A 17,038-nucleotide genomic window follows, 5' to 3' on the forward strand; every position below is an offset into this window, starting at 1 on the left:
CTCTGTTTTGTCGCTGCGTAGAGAAAACCATGGAGCGAACGTTGGAACAGTGCGACGTGGTGAATCTTTGCAATAAACTGAGTAAATCATCGACCGAGACATTTGACAGGATGTGGTAATGATGCAGTGTCCATATCGGAAGGATTCCAATGGCACAAAGCATTTACAAATGGCTGTGAAGACGTTCAGGGCCACAAAGTCAACGTTACCGTCCGTAACCATCATCGACGGGCACCCGGACCATTGCTCGTCGCGAGTGTCGTCACGACCGTTTGTAAATGCTTTGTGCCATTAGAACACGCGACCTGGACATCACATCGTTCCCACATGCTGTCTTGATCACGTTGATTGACTCAGTGGGTGACTTACTCAGTTTATTGCAAAGCTTCACCGCGTAGCGCTGTTCCAACGTTCGCTTCATGGTTTCCTTGACGTAGCGACGAAATATGGGTACACTCTTGAAGACGTCCACTCGCTTCGCCGGCTCGCAGCCAACTAAGTTCGTCGCATTGTGAAGCTGAAGGTTTCCCCTCCTTCCCTCAAAAGCTATTTCCCAATCTAGTGCGTGCACACGTCCTGCTGCGACTTGTCTCATTACTTTCAGGACAGACCCTGTATGCACTTGCGACAGACAGAAGTATCGTGCAAGGAAGGCTGCTGCCCGTTAATTTTTTCATTTACTGCCAATTTGTGGCTGTGACTGTGCCTACAAACAGGCATTGTGCATTGGATTGTTCTGCAGCTTTTCCCCCATTGTTTTTGTCCAGAGAAAAGAACCCCAGGTGGATGAAATTATCCTGAGTGCTTCACTACGGTGTCACTCATAGCCTCATTCGCTTTGAACATTAAACCCCTTAAAGCAGTAAACTACTTAAATGGGTCCAGGGGGAACTATTTGTCCAGGACCTCACTTCTCATACTGCCGTATTGCCAATAAACAGCTGTACAGTATGATGAACCATTTTGAGTGAATGCTTAGATTTATTCTTCCATGCCATTTTTGAGCAGTGGAGAGTAGGGCTAAGCGAGTTCACTGGCCTCGGCAAGGCATGCTTGCTATGCGGTGTCATTTAGTTTCACTGAGCTGCCTGTTCTCTGTCTCTTGTGTAATGGCGCTGGCGAAAGTGGTTGTGAAAACTGTGTTGTCAAAAACAGACAGTAATTGGTGTATGCTTTATATGTCTAATCCTGAAACAAAATGTTGGTACTTTCTGTTAAAACATGAGACTATTTCCTTTTTCTTGTCCAGCTAGTGGTCCATGGAACAAAACTTTGTATGTTTTTATGGGTGCACTGAAAATCGAGCAGTAACTCCCTCATTGAGATGGTCCATTGTATTCATTATCAGAAATCGTGACAAAAATACTGTTAATTATGACTAGATCGTCGAGTTTTCGTTGTGTTGGATGCTTTGCAGCATGTTATAAGTGTGTTGTGTTTGCTGCATACATAGAGGGATGTTTCAGTGTTAAGGTTGATGCAGACGTTATCCCATTAACGTCCTATGTTGCATATATGATGCAGGGCGCAAAATTGTGAATAATTTTAATTTCTGCCTGCATATCTACTTGAACTGATAGCATAGTTCAAGTAACGCTCTTCTCCAACATATCTGTCAATGCAAGTCCACAGTGTAAGCTGCCAGAAATGCAGGAGGCCCGCGAAAAGATAAATTTGTGCAAAGGCTAGCCCTAACACAAAACAGCCTAAAATTTATATGTTCATAATGCTGCTTTCACTGACTATAGAGTAGTTTTGACTTTCGTACTTGTATTCCTGAATGAGCCTGCATGTTAGCACATGGTTTTGTGGACTTTAGGCACACAGATGTAAAAAATTAGCTCAAATCAGCTAATATGTAATTAATTTTTGTTATTGAATCTCCAAGATTTTTACATTTTTGCAATTGAGAAGCCATTAATGATGAAGTCCTGGAAATTCATAACTTTTATCTGATGTTTTTAATGGATGAGAATTAATGTCAGTGTTTTGCCATATTTCACATTGTACCGAATCCTTGTTGGCATTCAGCCTACTTTTTCAAAGTATGGATGCATGAGTGCACCATTTTCAAACAAGCTCCTTGCCTACAACCACAAATCTTGCTTTGGTGGCCACATCTAATTTATTGGTAGTTACCTTTGCATATTTACTACATTCAGCCTGTTTGTTCCGCTATTAAAGAGCTCCTAGAAAGTTCGGAGTAACTTTTTCTCAGTCACTTTCAGGGGTTTAAGTTCAGTTACAAATCTTCTTACTGTACATCCTTTCTTTATTGAGTAAAATCTATTGATTTTGTGATATATGGAAACTACTGAAAACTTTGTAACTCAACTTGAATAATGCATCTTCTTGACTCAGCGGCACACACATGCACATGCACAAATAAAAAAAAAATTCATATACTGCAGTGCTGACCTGAAAAACGCGGGTTCGATCCCAGCCGCGGCGGTTGAATTTCAATGGAGGCAACATTCTAGATGCCGATGTACAGCACAATATCAGTGCACGTGAACGAGCCCCAGGGCATCGAAATTTCTGGAGCCCTTCACTCTGGCGTCCCTCATAGCCTGAGTCACTTTGGGACATTAATCGCCTATAAACCAGACTACACCAATTTTATACTGCAGTGTTAGAACAAGGTGGCGTTTTAACATAATTGTCTTGACGTGCATTGTGCAACAGTATTTGTAGTTCAACATGAAAATGTCTTGCTGGATGGTAATCATTGTTTTATCTTGTTGATGTGTGTCTGCTATGTGTATTCTTTGCTGCATTATCTTCTGGTTCCAGCACCTGTGGCAGAGAATAAGAATAAAAGTGTTTTAATGATAAGGTCTTTTAGCCAGTGAAATCTCTGATTTTTGCTAAAATCAGGGATTTCGTATGCTTGAAAAAGAAATTGTTGCGGAAATTGTTGGATTTCAGCAGATATAGGTTGCAATTGCAGATAATTTTATTCTCAGTAGAGTTAAGAAGGGTGATGTTGTTTGCAGTTTTCTGCTGATTAGTTATTGCTGTTCTAGCTTGCTGGTCTGATTAGATCTTTTGTTAAAATGAAATTTGGGCTGTTTCTCAGTATTACTTGAATAAAAACTCCCATCTTTGCTTATTTTTGTGGTCAGCTTTAGTTCTCAGATTATGGTTCTAGGTCTTATTTAATACCTAGCTTGACTATCTACAGCTTATGCTGTGATTTTATTTAGCTGAATCTTATTTTCTTACTTTCTCAGATATCTACAAGACTGTCTCACAGACAATACAAAGATTATATATAGGCAGCTTGTGGTGTCTTCTTGTATGCACTTTTCTTTTTTATGAGTATTGATCAGATGCTATGCAATGGCGTATGTATATATACATAGCTGTTTACTCACATACAGTTTCAGCAATCTCTTGGCATTTTTTTTTGTGATTTACTGCTGGTGTGAAGTGAACAACACGCTAACTTCAAGACAGAAAATTTTTTATTTCAAAGCTGTATTTCCCAAACATCAGCTAAGTAAGTTCAACACCACGTATGCCGGCAACTTGCGACGTCCTGTGTAAGCACATCCTCACCATACGTTTACTCCTATTGAAAGGTGGGAGCACTCGTATGTGCATAGAGACATTTCTTTTCTTCCATTGCACAGGGTCAGTCACCATGCATTGGAGGTGCAGCATACAAAACCCAAGCAGAGAAGCACCTGCTGAATTGCCTCGAGTGTGGCTACTCCACAACTATTCTCACCAACTTCAAGAACCACCAGAGAACACACACTGGGGAGCACCCCTTTCAATGCAGCTACTGCAACAGGGGCTTCGCAAGTAGAAGCAACCTGAGGATGCACCTTCGCATCCACATGGGCAAGAGGCCATACAAATGCCAGTTTTTTCCCATGACCTTCACGCAGAAATCGAACCTAAAGAGCCACTTGCAAACCGACAAAATGCAAAACTGGTTTTGCTCAAGGGAATTCATGAACAGAACTATTGTTCAGTCATCCGCTGTTCTGTGGATCTGTAGCACGTTTTGCCAGCTTTCAACTTGTGGGCAGTCATTTAGGGTACTTTGTAACGAGTCAAAAAGGACCAAAATTGGGTCTGTCCAAAACACTTTCAGAATTAACTGGAATCGGATTGGCTGTGATCGTATTTTGTCCTTCTGGATGTTGTGGAGAAAATTTAACTTGCAAGATGTGATAAAATTTTGTGAACGATTGTGAAGAGTCATACGAAGGAAGTGCACTAGCCGTGGCGTGCTGTACGGTGAGGCTTAATTCATTTTGGTTTACGTAATTTCTTTGCTGCATGGTCGTTCGTGCACTTGTAAAGTATTATCAAGTGGCCTCTGACAACCACCCATCAATTAACTAAAAATTCATTCAGCTACTATCAAAATTCAAAGTGCACTAAGCACTGTTTACTCGTTCTTTTGTTTGTTTTTTCTGCCGCTGCAATGAAAAAATTGAGGAAATGCTTTGTGTTCTTCCAGGTTTTATTTCTGTTACGAATATTTCGCCTCGGTAAGAAATCTTAGGGACCAGTATTTTTTTTTTCCCCTTTTTCTGGCTTTTGCTTCGAGTGGAATCAAGAGGGAACCCTCTTACAGCTGCACGAACTGCGCTGTCGTTCGGCGGTGCAAACGTCTCCCCGAGTTGTGGTGTTACATCTGTTACATTGATACAAACAGCGCGAAGAGCAAACAAGTCCACTATGCGCGCGCGTGCGTACTTGTGCGTGCGTGTGGTCCAGCTCCAGTTACCGATTGTTTAGAGTTTTACAATAGTATCCGCCTTAATTTTTTTTTTACTTTTATTTTTGTCATCACTGCGTTGAAATGATTACGATCATTATGAAAAGCAGCATCACTATGCGCATCAGCGATGGCGACCATAAAGCTCAAGTTGCACTTGATCATGGAGGAAGGAACGAATGATCTTTGTTGCCTTGTGGTAAAGACGGAGAGCTCTGAAAGAGGGAGAAAAAATGTGTGCTTGCAGTGAAGCTCTAGTGTGGACGGCTTATCGCCTGTGATTCTGGAAAGTGTGCTCCGTTGTGCGCTCGTCGAGTGAACATCGACTCTCAATGGCGGGCGTTTCAGGCCGTTTCAAACCTCTACGGCTGGAAACAAAGCTGATGGCTGCGTAAACGGTGGGCTGTCAGTGATATCAGATTTACTGCGGTTTCTGCTGTCTTTTTGAAGGATACTGACTGAAAGGTGACTTTGAGACGTTTAGTTCAAGCATGCTTTGTCAAGCAAAAGGGACCGGAACATTTTGACGTGGTTAGCGGAGGTTAGCCGAGCGCAATCGGTGTGCTCACAACGGCGGTAACTCGAGCGTCAACACGAACTGCCAGCTACTACGTCAGCTGGGCCGATCTTGCGGCTACCGGTCAGCGGGAGGCAGTGGGGAGGTTCGAGCGCATGTACTGCGCTCGTGACCACAGCGCTAGCGGCGCGATTTCGAAACCTGACGCTGTGGGAACTTTTTGTTGCGGAAGCAACACTACGTTAGGTGTGAGCGATTTCGCGGAGCCCCGGAGAGCCCCAACGGCGCATGCACGAGGAGCTAGTGTGAGACAGTTGCTGCGTAATTTCCTTTCCTCAAATACAATTTTCCTTTTCTCCTCTTTCTTCTGTCACTCCCACTTCCTCTACGAACGGATGACGGGTGTCCACCGAGATATGTGAGACAGTTACTGCGTAATTTCCTTTCCTCAAATACAGTTTTCATTTTCTTCATTACGACCCCTCTTTCTCTTTCTTCTTTCACTCCCACTTCCTTTACAAACGGATGACGGGTGTCCACCGAGATGTGCGAGACAGTTACTGCGTAATTTCCTTCCTCAATTACAGTTTTCATTTTCTTAATTACGACCCCTCTTTCTCTTTCTTCTTTCACTCCCACTTCCCCCCTTCCTGTACGGTGCGGTTCAGGTGACCAAGGAGATCCTTTGCTCAAAAAGCGTTGCGTTCAAAGGGCAAGGTGTCACGCGGAACAGGTGGTGGTGTTCCCTGGACTCCCTGGCAGTGCTACAACAGGCTGTGTCCGTTCCACTCCTAATGGCGAAGCTTAAGCGTCATTAATTGCCAGTTAATTAGTAGTTAGTAATTAATCAATTGGCCATTAATTAGTAGTTTGTCATTAGTAATTAGTACTTAATTATGTGAAGTCATCCAGTGGTAAGGTCACCAGTGCCACAGAGGCAGTCAATGTGGTGCAGAAAACGCTTTTGCCTCTACGCACTTTACACAGTCAAAGTGCCCCCTGAGTTCCCGCCGCTGCTGCGATTGCGTGCCATTGCTTCCGCAATTCTACTCGGGATGGCCATTGGTCAAACCACAGCCAATATTTTTTCATCTTGCTTACATGACTTTATTATTTTTAGTGCTTTATTGCGCGCAGGGTACGGCGCATAGAGGATTGAAGGGTGGAAGGAGTTACTGCGTCAACAAAGCTTCAGAGGCTCAAACCTTTATATTTAAAGTGTTGTAAGTGGCGATAAAAACTTGCTGGAACGTTCAGATGCCATCGATGCAAGCGTTTTTACATGCGCAGGCAATGTTTGCATTTCTTCAATTCCATCCAGGCATTCACCTATGTCATAAAATGTGACGTGCATGCTTTTCCGCTATTTCTGGCAACAAAGAAAAAGTGCATATATGTTCACACAGTAATGCAATGTTTTACTGAATTGCCTTTGACATAGTACACAGTAAGATCAATGCTTGAGGAAGGCATGGCGATACGGTGCATCGTGAAGGGTGATAAACCGGGCCACTGGACCGGGTGCTTCTGGCTGTAGTGAAACCTCTGATTGTGTTAGCATTGCATTACACATACATTACATTACATTACATTACATTACACTTGTAGCATGGACCAGCTGTCTGTGCCAACAATAGGCAAAGACAGTGACAAAGTTTTGGCTTTTCACAAAAGCATTGTTTTGTTCATGAAAGGGACTCTTCAAATTTATTATTTATTTTATTATTTACAAATACTGCTGTCTCTGAGGAGAGACATAGCAGGAGTGGGTAAATACATTAGTAAAAACAAAATAACATGGGTAGCATAGAGATAGATAATACAGAAGTATTAAAAACAGATCAACAGGTCAAATTGTCAGGCAACTGAACAACAAACTCTTCAATTGGCAATAAAAGAATTGAGCCGTCCAATCCATTCCAAATTTCAACAGTTAGAGAAAAAAAGAAAATTTAAAACAATCTATATGTGGTTTGAAGGGAACAATGTTTAATGGGTGGTTCCGTCGGGTTGCACGTGCGCTTGAGGACACAAATGTGAAGGGTGCCTGAATGCCAGATGACGTGTGAACAATCTTGTGCAGCATAATGATGCGTTCACGTGTGCGCCTATGTTCTAAAGTTTGTAAAGATAAGCTGTGCACATGGGAAGAAGGTGAAAACTTGCAATCATAGCGGCCGAAGATGAATCGTATTGCATTCTTTTGAACTGATTCTAAGCGGTCAATGTCGCGCGCGTAATGAGGGGACCAGACAATTGAGGCGTACTCCAGGATGGGTCGAACTATTGATTTGTAAGCCATGCTTTTTGCGAGAATTGAACCCACTATCTACATTTACTAGTCACAACTGCAGGGAATGCTATGAACTCATATTGTTCTTAACGAATCTTTCATGATGAGTGTAGAGAATGTGTTTGTGGAATGTGTGGAGCAGTTTAGCAATGTAACAGAGCACTTTTGTTACACACGTGCTGCATTGCTGCATTAATTTTTGCAGGCATTGCAACTCATATCAAGATACCCAAGAAAGAAATTTGCTGGCAAACACTACCACAAAGTGACTGCTGCCCACATTTTTTCGGCATGTCTAGTGATTGCAATCCCCGGGGCGTATTTGGGAACAGTGAGCCTCTTCAGCTGTCATCCCTTCGTGTCGGGTATTAGCCTGCATATGGACTGTGCCTAACAGCTAGGCATTGGACGTGTGTTCCTGTATGAATGTGCATACGAGTGCAACAGGGACACTGTACTCAAACTTAGCGCTCATACTGTGAAGCATGACGTGATCTACTTTTTCTTGCTTTGTTTTTATAATAACTTGTATGGCTTTCAGAAACCATTGCAAGGCTAGATCACATGGAATGATCCTTCATGTGTTGTTCCTTCTACACCTATGCTGGTTGACTTGCATGTGTTGCTGCTCCTGTCATTTTATACAGTGCTGCCTTGTCAATTCACTGTGATTGTACTTCGCTGTGACAGAATCCTTACACCTATGGTTGGGCTGATATTTTTCCTGGTGTCATACTTGCATTCCAAAACGTGTGGACACCACGGTATATAAGCAGTCTGTAGGAGGTACGTACTGACATATGCAGAGAATATGCTGATTCTGACAGGAGCATCACATTCTGAAGTATGCAACGTGAAGGTTACTTATTTGTTTAAAGGCATTTTCCAGTTCAAAGGTATAGCGACCACCTCTCGTCTTGACTCTTCTACACTTTTTCTGTCTTCTGGTGTCATGCTTGTGCTTGTTACCAGTGCTCGGTGTTCAAAGTACCTGTGCTCAGTAAGAACTGCAAGTGAGGAAAATGACGCTGCTACTCACGCTGCCTATACAGCTCATGCACTGTATTTTGGAGTGGCAGACGAAATTTTATTTCTTTCTGTTTCTTTTTTTATTGTGCGTGTCAAAATGTGTCCAGTTAGCATACTGCATTGCCACTCCCAAATACAGAGCATAAGGTGCATAGGCAGCATGGATGCAGTGTGTGGTGTCTAACAAAATATCTTTCTTGCAGAGGTAGGCAGTTGTTAATGTAAATATAGTCAATATTAACTGGTTTGCCCAGGACAGGCATCCGAATCCTTCAGCAAGTGCTAGACTAATCCTTTTTTTTTTTTTGCGTCAAGGCATTACTGGTGTTTGAACTCTGGAGCAAACACAACAGCTATCTCTTCTTTTCATCTTGTTGAATCCTTATGTTGCACCAAGCACCTTCAGCATATTCCATTCTCTTGTGCGCTTGTATGGGAAGTCTAGAAAAAGAGATTACATGAGTAGGGATGATGGGAACTTCTTGTTAGAAGTGATGTTACCTTTTTGTTTCTTTGTTTTTAAAGTTTGAGACCTATTTGTATCATTTTTTAATTAAGTGGAACTCTCCATTGCACCAGTTTGTAGTCAAGTCATGACAGAGCCGGTGTTAACTGTCACTTCTTTCGCTGCAGTGCAGCCTGTTGAAGGCCATCTCAGCACTTACTCTCACATGCATTGAACATTCTGATACTGTTGATGCAAAGTTATGGTTCTTTTCTATTGTGTTTTTTGTGTGATGCCTTGTCCGTGTTTGTGCACGTATACTTCACAGATTTTCACTCTACAAGAACATTATTACGCAGGAACAATATTCCTGTGGTGCAGTTGTTCCAGTTGCCGTGAAACTGGTTGCATGTGCTCAAAAATGCCTGCCTGATGACGGGGCTAGTCAGTCAAGCTTAATGAATGTAGTTGAGGTACTGAAGGTCGCGGAGCTTGGTATATTTGGCTGACTTCAATCACTGGATTGTCTAGTGGCCCTGCATGCTAGTGTTGAGGTCGCAATTGGTATGCCCATTTTATGCACATTGGCGGTGTTTGTCCAATAGCGCCTGCATAGTGGCTGTCCGAGGTTCCCAGCATTCTAACCCTGGAAATAAGGAGCCTTGCAGAAGTAAAATAAGTATTTTCATGGCTGTGAGGGGAAGCATTGGCAGCTGTCTTAGAAGCAGGGGTGCCAAACTGCATGATGAAGTCTCAATACAGTTGCAACGAAGCATGCACGTTCTGCAACTTTTCATCCTTTGTGGTGCCTATGAATATGGGTTTAACAATAACAGTTTGTGCATTTATTTTCTTCACTAGCAGTGTATGTGTGACATAAGTGTTGTTACACTGTTTTAACCCCTTTCCGTCCCTGGACAAGCTGGGTTTGTGTGCACATTTCTGGTAAAAGAGGCCAAGGACAAGCTTAGCTTGTCGACAGTACTCTATTTTCTGATTTTAAATGTGTTTGCTGTTGTTATGGTCGATGGCAGCACACGTTCCACGGGGCAGTGCTAGCCGTGGTGAGTTGAAGACACAGTTCTTCAATGTGCTCAGTTTTCAGTAGTAAAAAAAAAAAATTACCGTTTTTGGTAAAAGTTTAGAATAATAGCTTGGCAGTGAAGGGGTAATAGGTCAGTGACCAGGTATAAAGTCAGTTACACATGGTTAACCTGAGCAAACAGGACACAGCTTTAATGATGTCGTACTTGAAATACTGTGCTGCCACTGTGGCTCTGTGGCTCAGTGGTTAAGGCGCTCGGCTGCTGACCTGAAAAACGCGGGTTCGATCCCAGCCACGGCGGTCGCATTTTGATGGAGACGAAATTCTAGAGGACCGTGTACTGTGCAATGTCAGTGCACGTTGAAGAACCCCAGGTGGTTGAAATTTCTGGAGCCCTTCACTGCGGCGTCCCTCATAGCCTGAGCCGCTTTGGGATGTTAAACCCCCATAAACCATAAAACCATACTTGAAATACCAGATGTGAAAAGCAAATGTTTATAGCTTTAGTGCAAAGGCTAAATCGCTTAATCAGAAGACAGGAGGTGGATTCGACAAGCATATTTGAATACGTGCGTCACGTGTGTTGGTTTTGAGTGGACATCCCCTTGACATCTGTGCTTAGGCATAATGGCTTTTGTAATTGCATGTAGTGCACAGAGGAAAGAGTTACAGGCAAAGTTGACTGGTCTTCATTAGCAGTGTTCATTTTTTATGGCATCTGGAACTGTGAAAAGAGAATTCTTTCCTTGCCAAGTTTCTCGATGCCAGTTACGTGCTTTCATGTTTACTGTTCTGCTTTTGAGCGGTGTGCAGTGGCATGTTTTCTCACGAGGTCTTACATGTAAAGCATAGCTGTTGGCACTGCGTCAGACCCCCTGATAAAAATTTTTATCGTTGTGTACTGTGTAAAATAACCGGTATTATGTATGCATTTGATTTCCCTCCCTGTTTCTGCCAAGTTTTGAGACCAGCTTCTTTTGGGTTCTACATCAGTGTTTCTTGACAAGTAATGGGTATCGTCATTACTCCGTAAGTCTTAAATGACAAGATTTCACATTTTGGAAAGTTCCATTTAAAACTTTGCTGCCTAGTGGTGCCACCTGTGGTAAAGAAACTAAACCAGCAGTGAGGCCATCTTATACCTCATCTGCCTTGCTCTTTTGCAATAACTGAGCCCTATCCAGTTTTGCTAGCTGCAGCTGCCCCTCTTGAAGAGCTTTTCCATTCTGCTTAATGAATGCGCATTCAAAAGGCATGAAAAGTGTCCAAAATGACCTACTGGAATGCGTGGAACAATTGATCACGGCTGCTTGTAGCATTGCCTCTTGTAATGCACTTGTTGCATTGCTCTGTTTTATTTTTACAGGCATTGGAGGTTGCATCAAGATCCCACAAAGAGGCTTTCTTTTGAAAAACTGCTTCAGAATGACTCCTGCCCATCGTCAGAGGCCAGATATAGTTTGGAGGTCACTGTAAAACACTCTGTCTGGTGATTGCAACGTCAGGTGTCTGTGGCACCTTATGGATCGCTTTGTGTCGAGGGTATTAGCACAGCTCTGCATATGGGTTGCAGCTGATGGCTAAGCATTGCACATGTTTCTGCATGGCTGCTCGCATAAATGCAACATCAAAACTGGGTTCGAACTTTGCGATCATAATTTAAGGCATAACATGATCTACCTTTCCTTTTTTGATAATCATTAGTTTTTCTTGCTTAAACTGTCACAAAGCATGTTCCCTTGGAACGATCCTGTATTTGTTTTGCCTCCCACACCTAAGCTTTTTGTCTTGCATGTGCTTGTTCTGGTCTGGTGTATTTTTTTTCTGTCATCATACTTGCATCCTGAATTTCGATGCTTATGAATCACGGTTTGTGAACGTTTTCAGGGCGGCAAGGACCTGATATGTCAAGTTCCTGTTCCTCGTCATCTAAGGAAACATTTGCATGTTGGTTCTAATGTGAGTGTTGCATTGCGTTATGAAGAATGTTACATGAAAGCTTCTTCGCTGTGTGAGGGCATATCTCAGTGCCAAGATGTTGCTATTAGCCTTATCTAGCTTTTCCCCAACATTTTTGCTGTTTTCTGGTGTCATGCTTGTGTTGGTTACCTGTGACCTAGGTTCAACGAGCAGAAGCAAGAACAAACCGAATTTTTTGTGATACTGCATGTTCTGCATTTGGGAGTAGTTAGAGAGGCTGTATTTACTGTATCCTTTTTTATAGTGTCTGCCATTTTACTTCTCAAAAGCCTATTTAGGCACTCTGTAGTGTGCATTTGTCATGTTGTGGCAAGCAAAGTAAATGTTCTGCTGAGTTGTTTTTCCAGGAATTCTATTGACAAACTTTGTGTGTGTGTGTGTGTGTGTGCGTGCGTGCGTGCGTGCACACGCTTGTGCGTGCACAGTTCCGAATTCATCACTGTTTTCATGAGCTCTAAGTGGATTCTTCAGTCATACTTTTGTTTTCGTGAACTCTTAGTGGATTCTTCAGTCATACTTTTTTACTGTTGTACAGTTTTACCCAGCACTCTTGGGTTGCCACGTGATGTTTTTCTCTGCGGGAATGCTGAAAAAAACATGCATGAGAAGGGGTGAAGGTATTCCCTGGCTAGAAATGATGCTTTGTCTTTTGATTTGTTTTACAGATTGAAGGTTGGTCTCCCATTTACGTAAAGTGCAAGTCTCTGCTGCACCAGTTCATGGTTTACTCTTGGCCAAGCCATGGTTGTTTGCCTACTATCTGCTACTAGTCATGTCGTCTCTAGTAGTCTCTATTAGTAATGTTTACCGCCTGTTCGCACACACTGTTGCAACTGAACTATGCATTTTTTTGCCCTTGCAATTGCACTTTTGCATTTTTCATATGTTACGAGCTTGTTGATGTCTGTACAGATTTGTCCCACAGATTTTTATTTTTTGTCCACTGGAGCCATTACCCTGCTTCTGTCACATCTTATCCCCTTTGCAGCATTCAAGCAGAAGCCTTTTCTGTGTATGCTTGGTTTCCTTCTCTATTTTTACTCAGTATCACCTTCACCTTCTATGGGGTTTCATATCCAATGACAAGTGGTCTGTATTGTTGTTACTGTGCATGTTTTATTGGCAAGGTTGCAAATTCCAAAAAAGGACGATTCATAGTTTACGAGGGTAGAAATGCAGTGTTGTCGGTTGTTCATGGTCGCAGAACAGTGCAGATGACAAGGACTAAGTGCTATTTGTTCACGCAGTGTCGTTTGCAGGAGTTTGCGACCATTCATAGCTGCATAACTTTGTTTCTGTACCTTTGGAAGAAAGTATAAATAACAATAAGGCCTTGCAGCCAGGCGAATTGCTTTATTCATTTGTCGACACAGTTACAATTGTTATTAGCTGAAATGAGGCCATTACATATAGCTGCCTATAATATTTACCACCGCCGAATAAATGACCTTGGAGCACAAAATGGTTTAAAAAATTTCAGTAGGGCAGTTCATACCTGTGAAATTAACCCTGTTGGGTTTTATTTCAGGACAGATTTTTGATCAGGTGAAACAGGTGACGTGAAGATACAGGAGGCAGTGTGTAATGTTTGGCTGTATTCGCTTTGTTTTCGTGAGCAATACTAATCTGACTTCACGCTGTTGCTTAGAACATTTGTAGCTTTTTGCCTAGTTACAGTTTCATCTTGACTGTTTGTAACTTGTCATGCATGCGTGCCAGAATTGGAGCAGAAAACTTTGATTTCAAGACTGAGTGTTGTAAACAGTGACGGTGAATTTTGACACAACACATGTCCGAGACGTATAAAGGCCCGAGTAAAAGCGTCCTCACTGTGCGACAACTTTGGCCAGGGTTAATGCACATTCCCCGCTTTTTGGAAACAAATGCATTGTTTCATTACGCAGGCGCAGTCACCACCGACAGCAGTTGCAGCTCACCACCTCAGCAAGCGTTGCTAGCAGGAAGGCAGTCGTTCCTGTGCCCTGTATGTGGCTACACCACGGCTTCTCACACCCACTACAAGGACCACCTGGAGACACACGCCAGGGAGCACCCCTTTCTGTGCGCCGTCTGTAATCAGTCCTTTGCCAAGAAAGACCACCTGAGGATACACCTCCGCATCCACACCGGCGAGAGGCTGTACCAGTGCCCTCATTGCAGCAAGGGCTTCAGTAAAAAATGCCACCTGACAAGCCATATGCGTATCCACACGGGCGAGAGGCCTTACCAGTGCACTCACTGCAGCAAGAGCTTCACAAGAAAGTCTGTTCTGACAGAGCACCTTCGCACTCACACTGGCGAGAGGCCGTACCAGTGCCCTCACTGCAGCAAGAGCTTCACAACGAAGACCATTCTGACAGAGCACCTTCGTACTCACACGGGCGAGAGGCCGTACCAGTGCAGTCATTGCAGCAAGAGCTTCACAACGAAGACCATTTTGGCAAATCACCTTCGTACTCACACGGGCGAGAGGCCTTACCAGTGCCGTTTGTGTCTCGAGGCTTTTGCAGTGAAGAGAACTCTAGATAATCATATGCAAACCCACAAGGGTGAAAAACTGCCGTAGGCCGCTCAGAGTTGTTTATACAGCCTGAAGGCACTGTGACACCGTGAACAGAACCACCACTCAAGGCATCCTCTGTTCCTTAAAGCTGCATGGCATGTTCAGGCAGCATTCAGTGGTGGACTTGTAGGCAACCTTAGTGTATTTTATAGATTAGCCAGTTTGGCTGCCAATTCCTTGTTTGAACACTGCGGGGTCCTAGAGGCTAGGCTACTTACTGATGAGGGTCATGTTGCACTCTGCCTTGCTGCCAAAGAAAGGTGTGAGAAATGATAAAACATTAGAGTTGACGGCTGTAAACAACTAAGGTTTTCGTCCATGTGAACGACGAACTTTGGCTAAATGGGATTGTGCTGGCTGTGGAGAGTTGTGTTTGCTCGGTTGTTAGGACTTGCTTTTGTTGAGAATATATTACTGGCCACATGCTCTTTGACTTGCATGCTTGCAAAGGTAAAAGTGGTTATCAAACATTTATTGAGAGTGCACAGGGTGTGCATCTTAATTATGTCTGGCATAAACTACTTGCATTTTCCAACGAGGCATAAGTATTCTTTTTCTTTGCTGTTGCATCCAACAGTTTCTGTTGAAAATGTGTTAAAGTGGATATTTCTCTGTACGTGTTGGTGGTGTTTAAATGGGAAAGGTAATCCCTGGCGCAACTTTTTAAGGTGAACTTTATCATGAAACGGCGGGGATGACGACTTTTGGGTTCATAAACAGCGGTCATTTCGGAGGCCCCAAGCAAAAGTAATGTGAAGTGCCAAAAGATGGCGAAAATCGCACTTCTCGCCATTGTCAAGACGAGCCAAGTCAAGGCGGCGTTTTTTTATTCATCCTTTGCAACTTTGTTTGCTCTGTACGTAGTGCGAAGAGAGTGTTTCAGCCGCGTTGCCTCCAGAAATGGGCGAACTTTTTTATAGCGCATCCGAAGATTAAGACTTCGAAGGTTTTAAGTAAAAATAAAATGTTGCTATGAACATAAGGAGAGTTCTATTGTTTATTTTTAAATCTTTGCTAAAACATGGGCAGGTATGGCGTAAGTGTAGCCCTTTTCGACCACTTAGCGTTGTTCAAGAGCCTCTCACAGGTACGGTGCATGTTGCGATGGTCGCACAAGCATGTTTAATTAAGCCTTACTAGCCTAACTGGGTAAATTGGGGTGCATCTTATACACCGGAAAATACGGAGTTCAAGACTGAGTGTTGTAAACAGTGACTAGCTGAATTTTGACACAACACATGTCCGAGACGTGAAAAGGCCCGAGTAAAAGCGTCCTCACTGTGCGACAACTTTGGCCAGGGTTAATGCACATTCCCGCTTTTTGGAAACAAATGCATTGTTTCATTACGCAGGCGCAGTCACCACCGACAGCAGTTGCAGCTCACCACCTCGGCAAGCATTGCTAGCAGGAAGGCAGTCGTTCCTGTGCCCTGTGTGTGGCTACACCACGGCTTTTCACACCCACTACAAGGACCACCTGGAGACACACACGAGGGAGCACCCCTTTCTGTGCGCCGTCTGTAATCAGTCCTTTGCCAAGAAAGACCACCTGAGGATACACCTCCGCATCCACACCGGCGAGAGGCTGTACCAGTGCCCTCATTGCAGCAAGGGCTTCAGTAAAAAATTCAACCTGACAGTCCATATGCGTATCCACACGGGCGAGAGGCCTTACCAGTGCACTGACTGCAGCAAGAGCTTCACAACAAAGTCCATTCTGACAGAGCACCTTCGCACTCACACGGGCGAGAGGCCGTACCAGTGCCCTCACTGCAGCAAGAGCTTCACAGCGAAGACCATTTTGACAAATCACCTTCGCACTCACACAGGCGAGAGGCCTTACCAGTGCCGTTTGTGTCCCATGGCTTTTGCAGTGAAGAGAACTCTAGATAATCATATGCAAACCCACAAGAGTGAAAAACTGCCGTAGGCCGCTCAGAGTTGTTTATGCAGCCTGAAGGCATTGTGACACCGTGAACAGAATAACCACTCAAGGCATCCTCTGTTCCTTAAAGCTGCATGGCATGTTCAGGCAGCATTCAACGGTGGACTTGTAGGCAACCTTAGTGCATTTTATAGATTAGCCAGTTTGGCTGCGAATTGCTTGTTTGAACACTGCGAGGTCCTAGAGGCTAGGCTACTTACTGACAAGAGTCATGTTGCATTCTGTCTTGTTGCCAAAGAAAGGTGTGAGACGTGATAAAACGTCGGAGTGGATGGTTGTAAACAACTAAGGTTTTCGTCCATGTGAACGATGAACTTTGGCTAGATGGGATTGTGCTGGCTGTGGAGAGTTGTGTTTGCTCAGTTGTTATGGCTTGCTTTTGTTGAGAATATATTTTTGGCCACGTGCTCTTTGACTTGCATGCTTGCAAAGGTAAAAGTGGTTATCAAACATTTATTGAGAGTGCACAGGGTGTGCATTTTA

The 17,038-nt window shown here is 43.5% G+C and overlaps 1 protein-coding gene across 2 annotated transcripts; it reads left to right on the plus strand.

Annotated features, from left to right (window-relative positions):
- The first annotated feature begins 4,758 nt into the window (after positions 1 to 4,758).
- On the plus strand, positions 4,759 to 16,963 carry LOC149336423 (uncharacterized). Of its 2 annotated transcripts, XM_089552885.1 has the most exons (3): positions 4,759 to 5,203; positions 11,434 to 14,547; positions 16,139 to 16,963. In XM_089552885.1, exons 2-3 carry the CDS (start codon positions 13,837 to 13,839, stop codon positions 16,538 to 16,540), a joined length of 1,113 nt encoding a protein of 370 aa, XP_089409011.1. In that variant the 5' UTR covers positions 4,759 to 5,203; positions 11,434 to 13,836; the 3' UTR covers positions 16,541 to 16,963. The 2 variants fall into 2 exon arrangements, 1 of the variants encoding a protein (XP_089409011.1); XR_016284276.1 differs by lacking the exons at positions 11,434 to 14,547; positions 16,139 to 16,963 and adding an exon at positions 7,754 to 9,858.
- Positions 16,964 to 17,038: the final 75 nt, after the last annotated feature.

The sequence above is a fragment of the Amblyomma mixtum genome, chromosome 7 (genome assembly GCF_055824585.1).
Source record: "Amblyomma mixtum isolate Tamu chromosome 7, ASM5582458v1, whole genome shotgun sequence".
NCBI lineage: Eukaryota > Metazoa > Arthropoda > Arachnida > Ixodida > Ixodidae > Amblyomma > Amblyomma mixtum.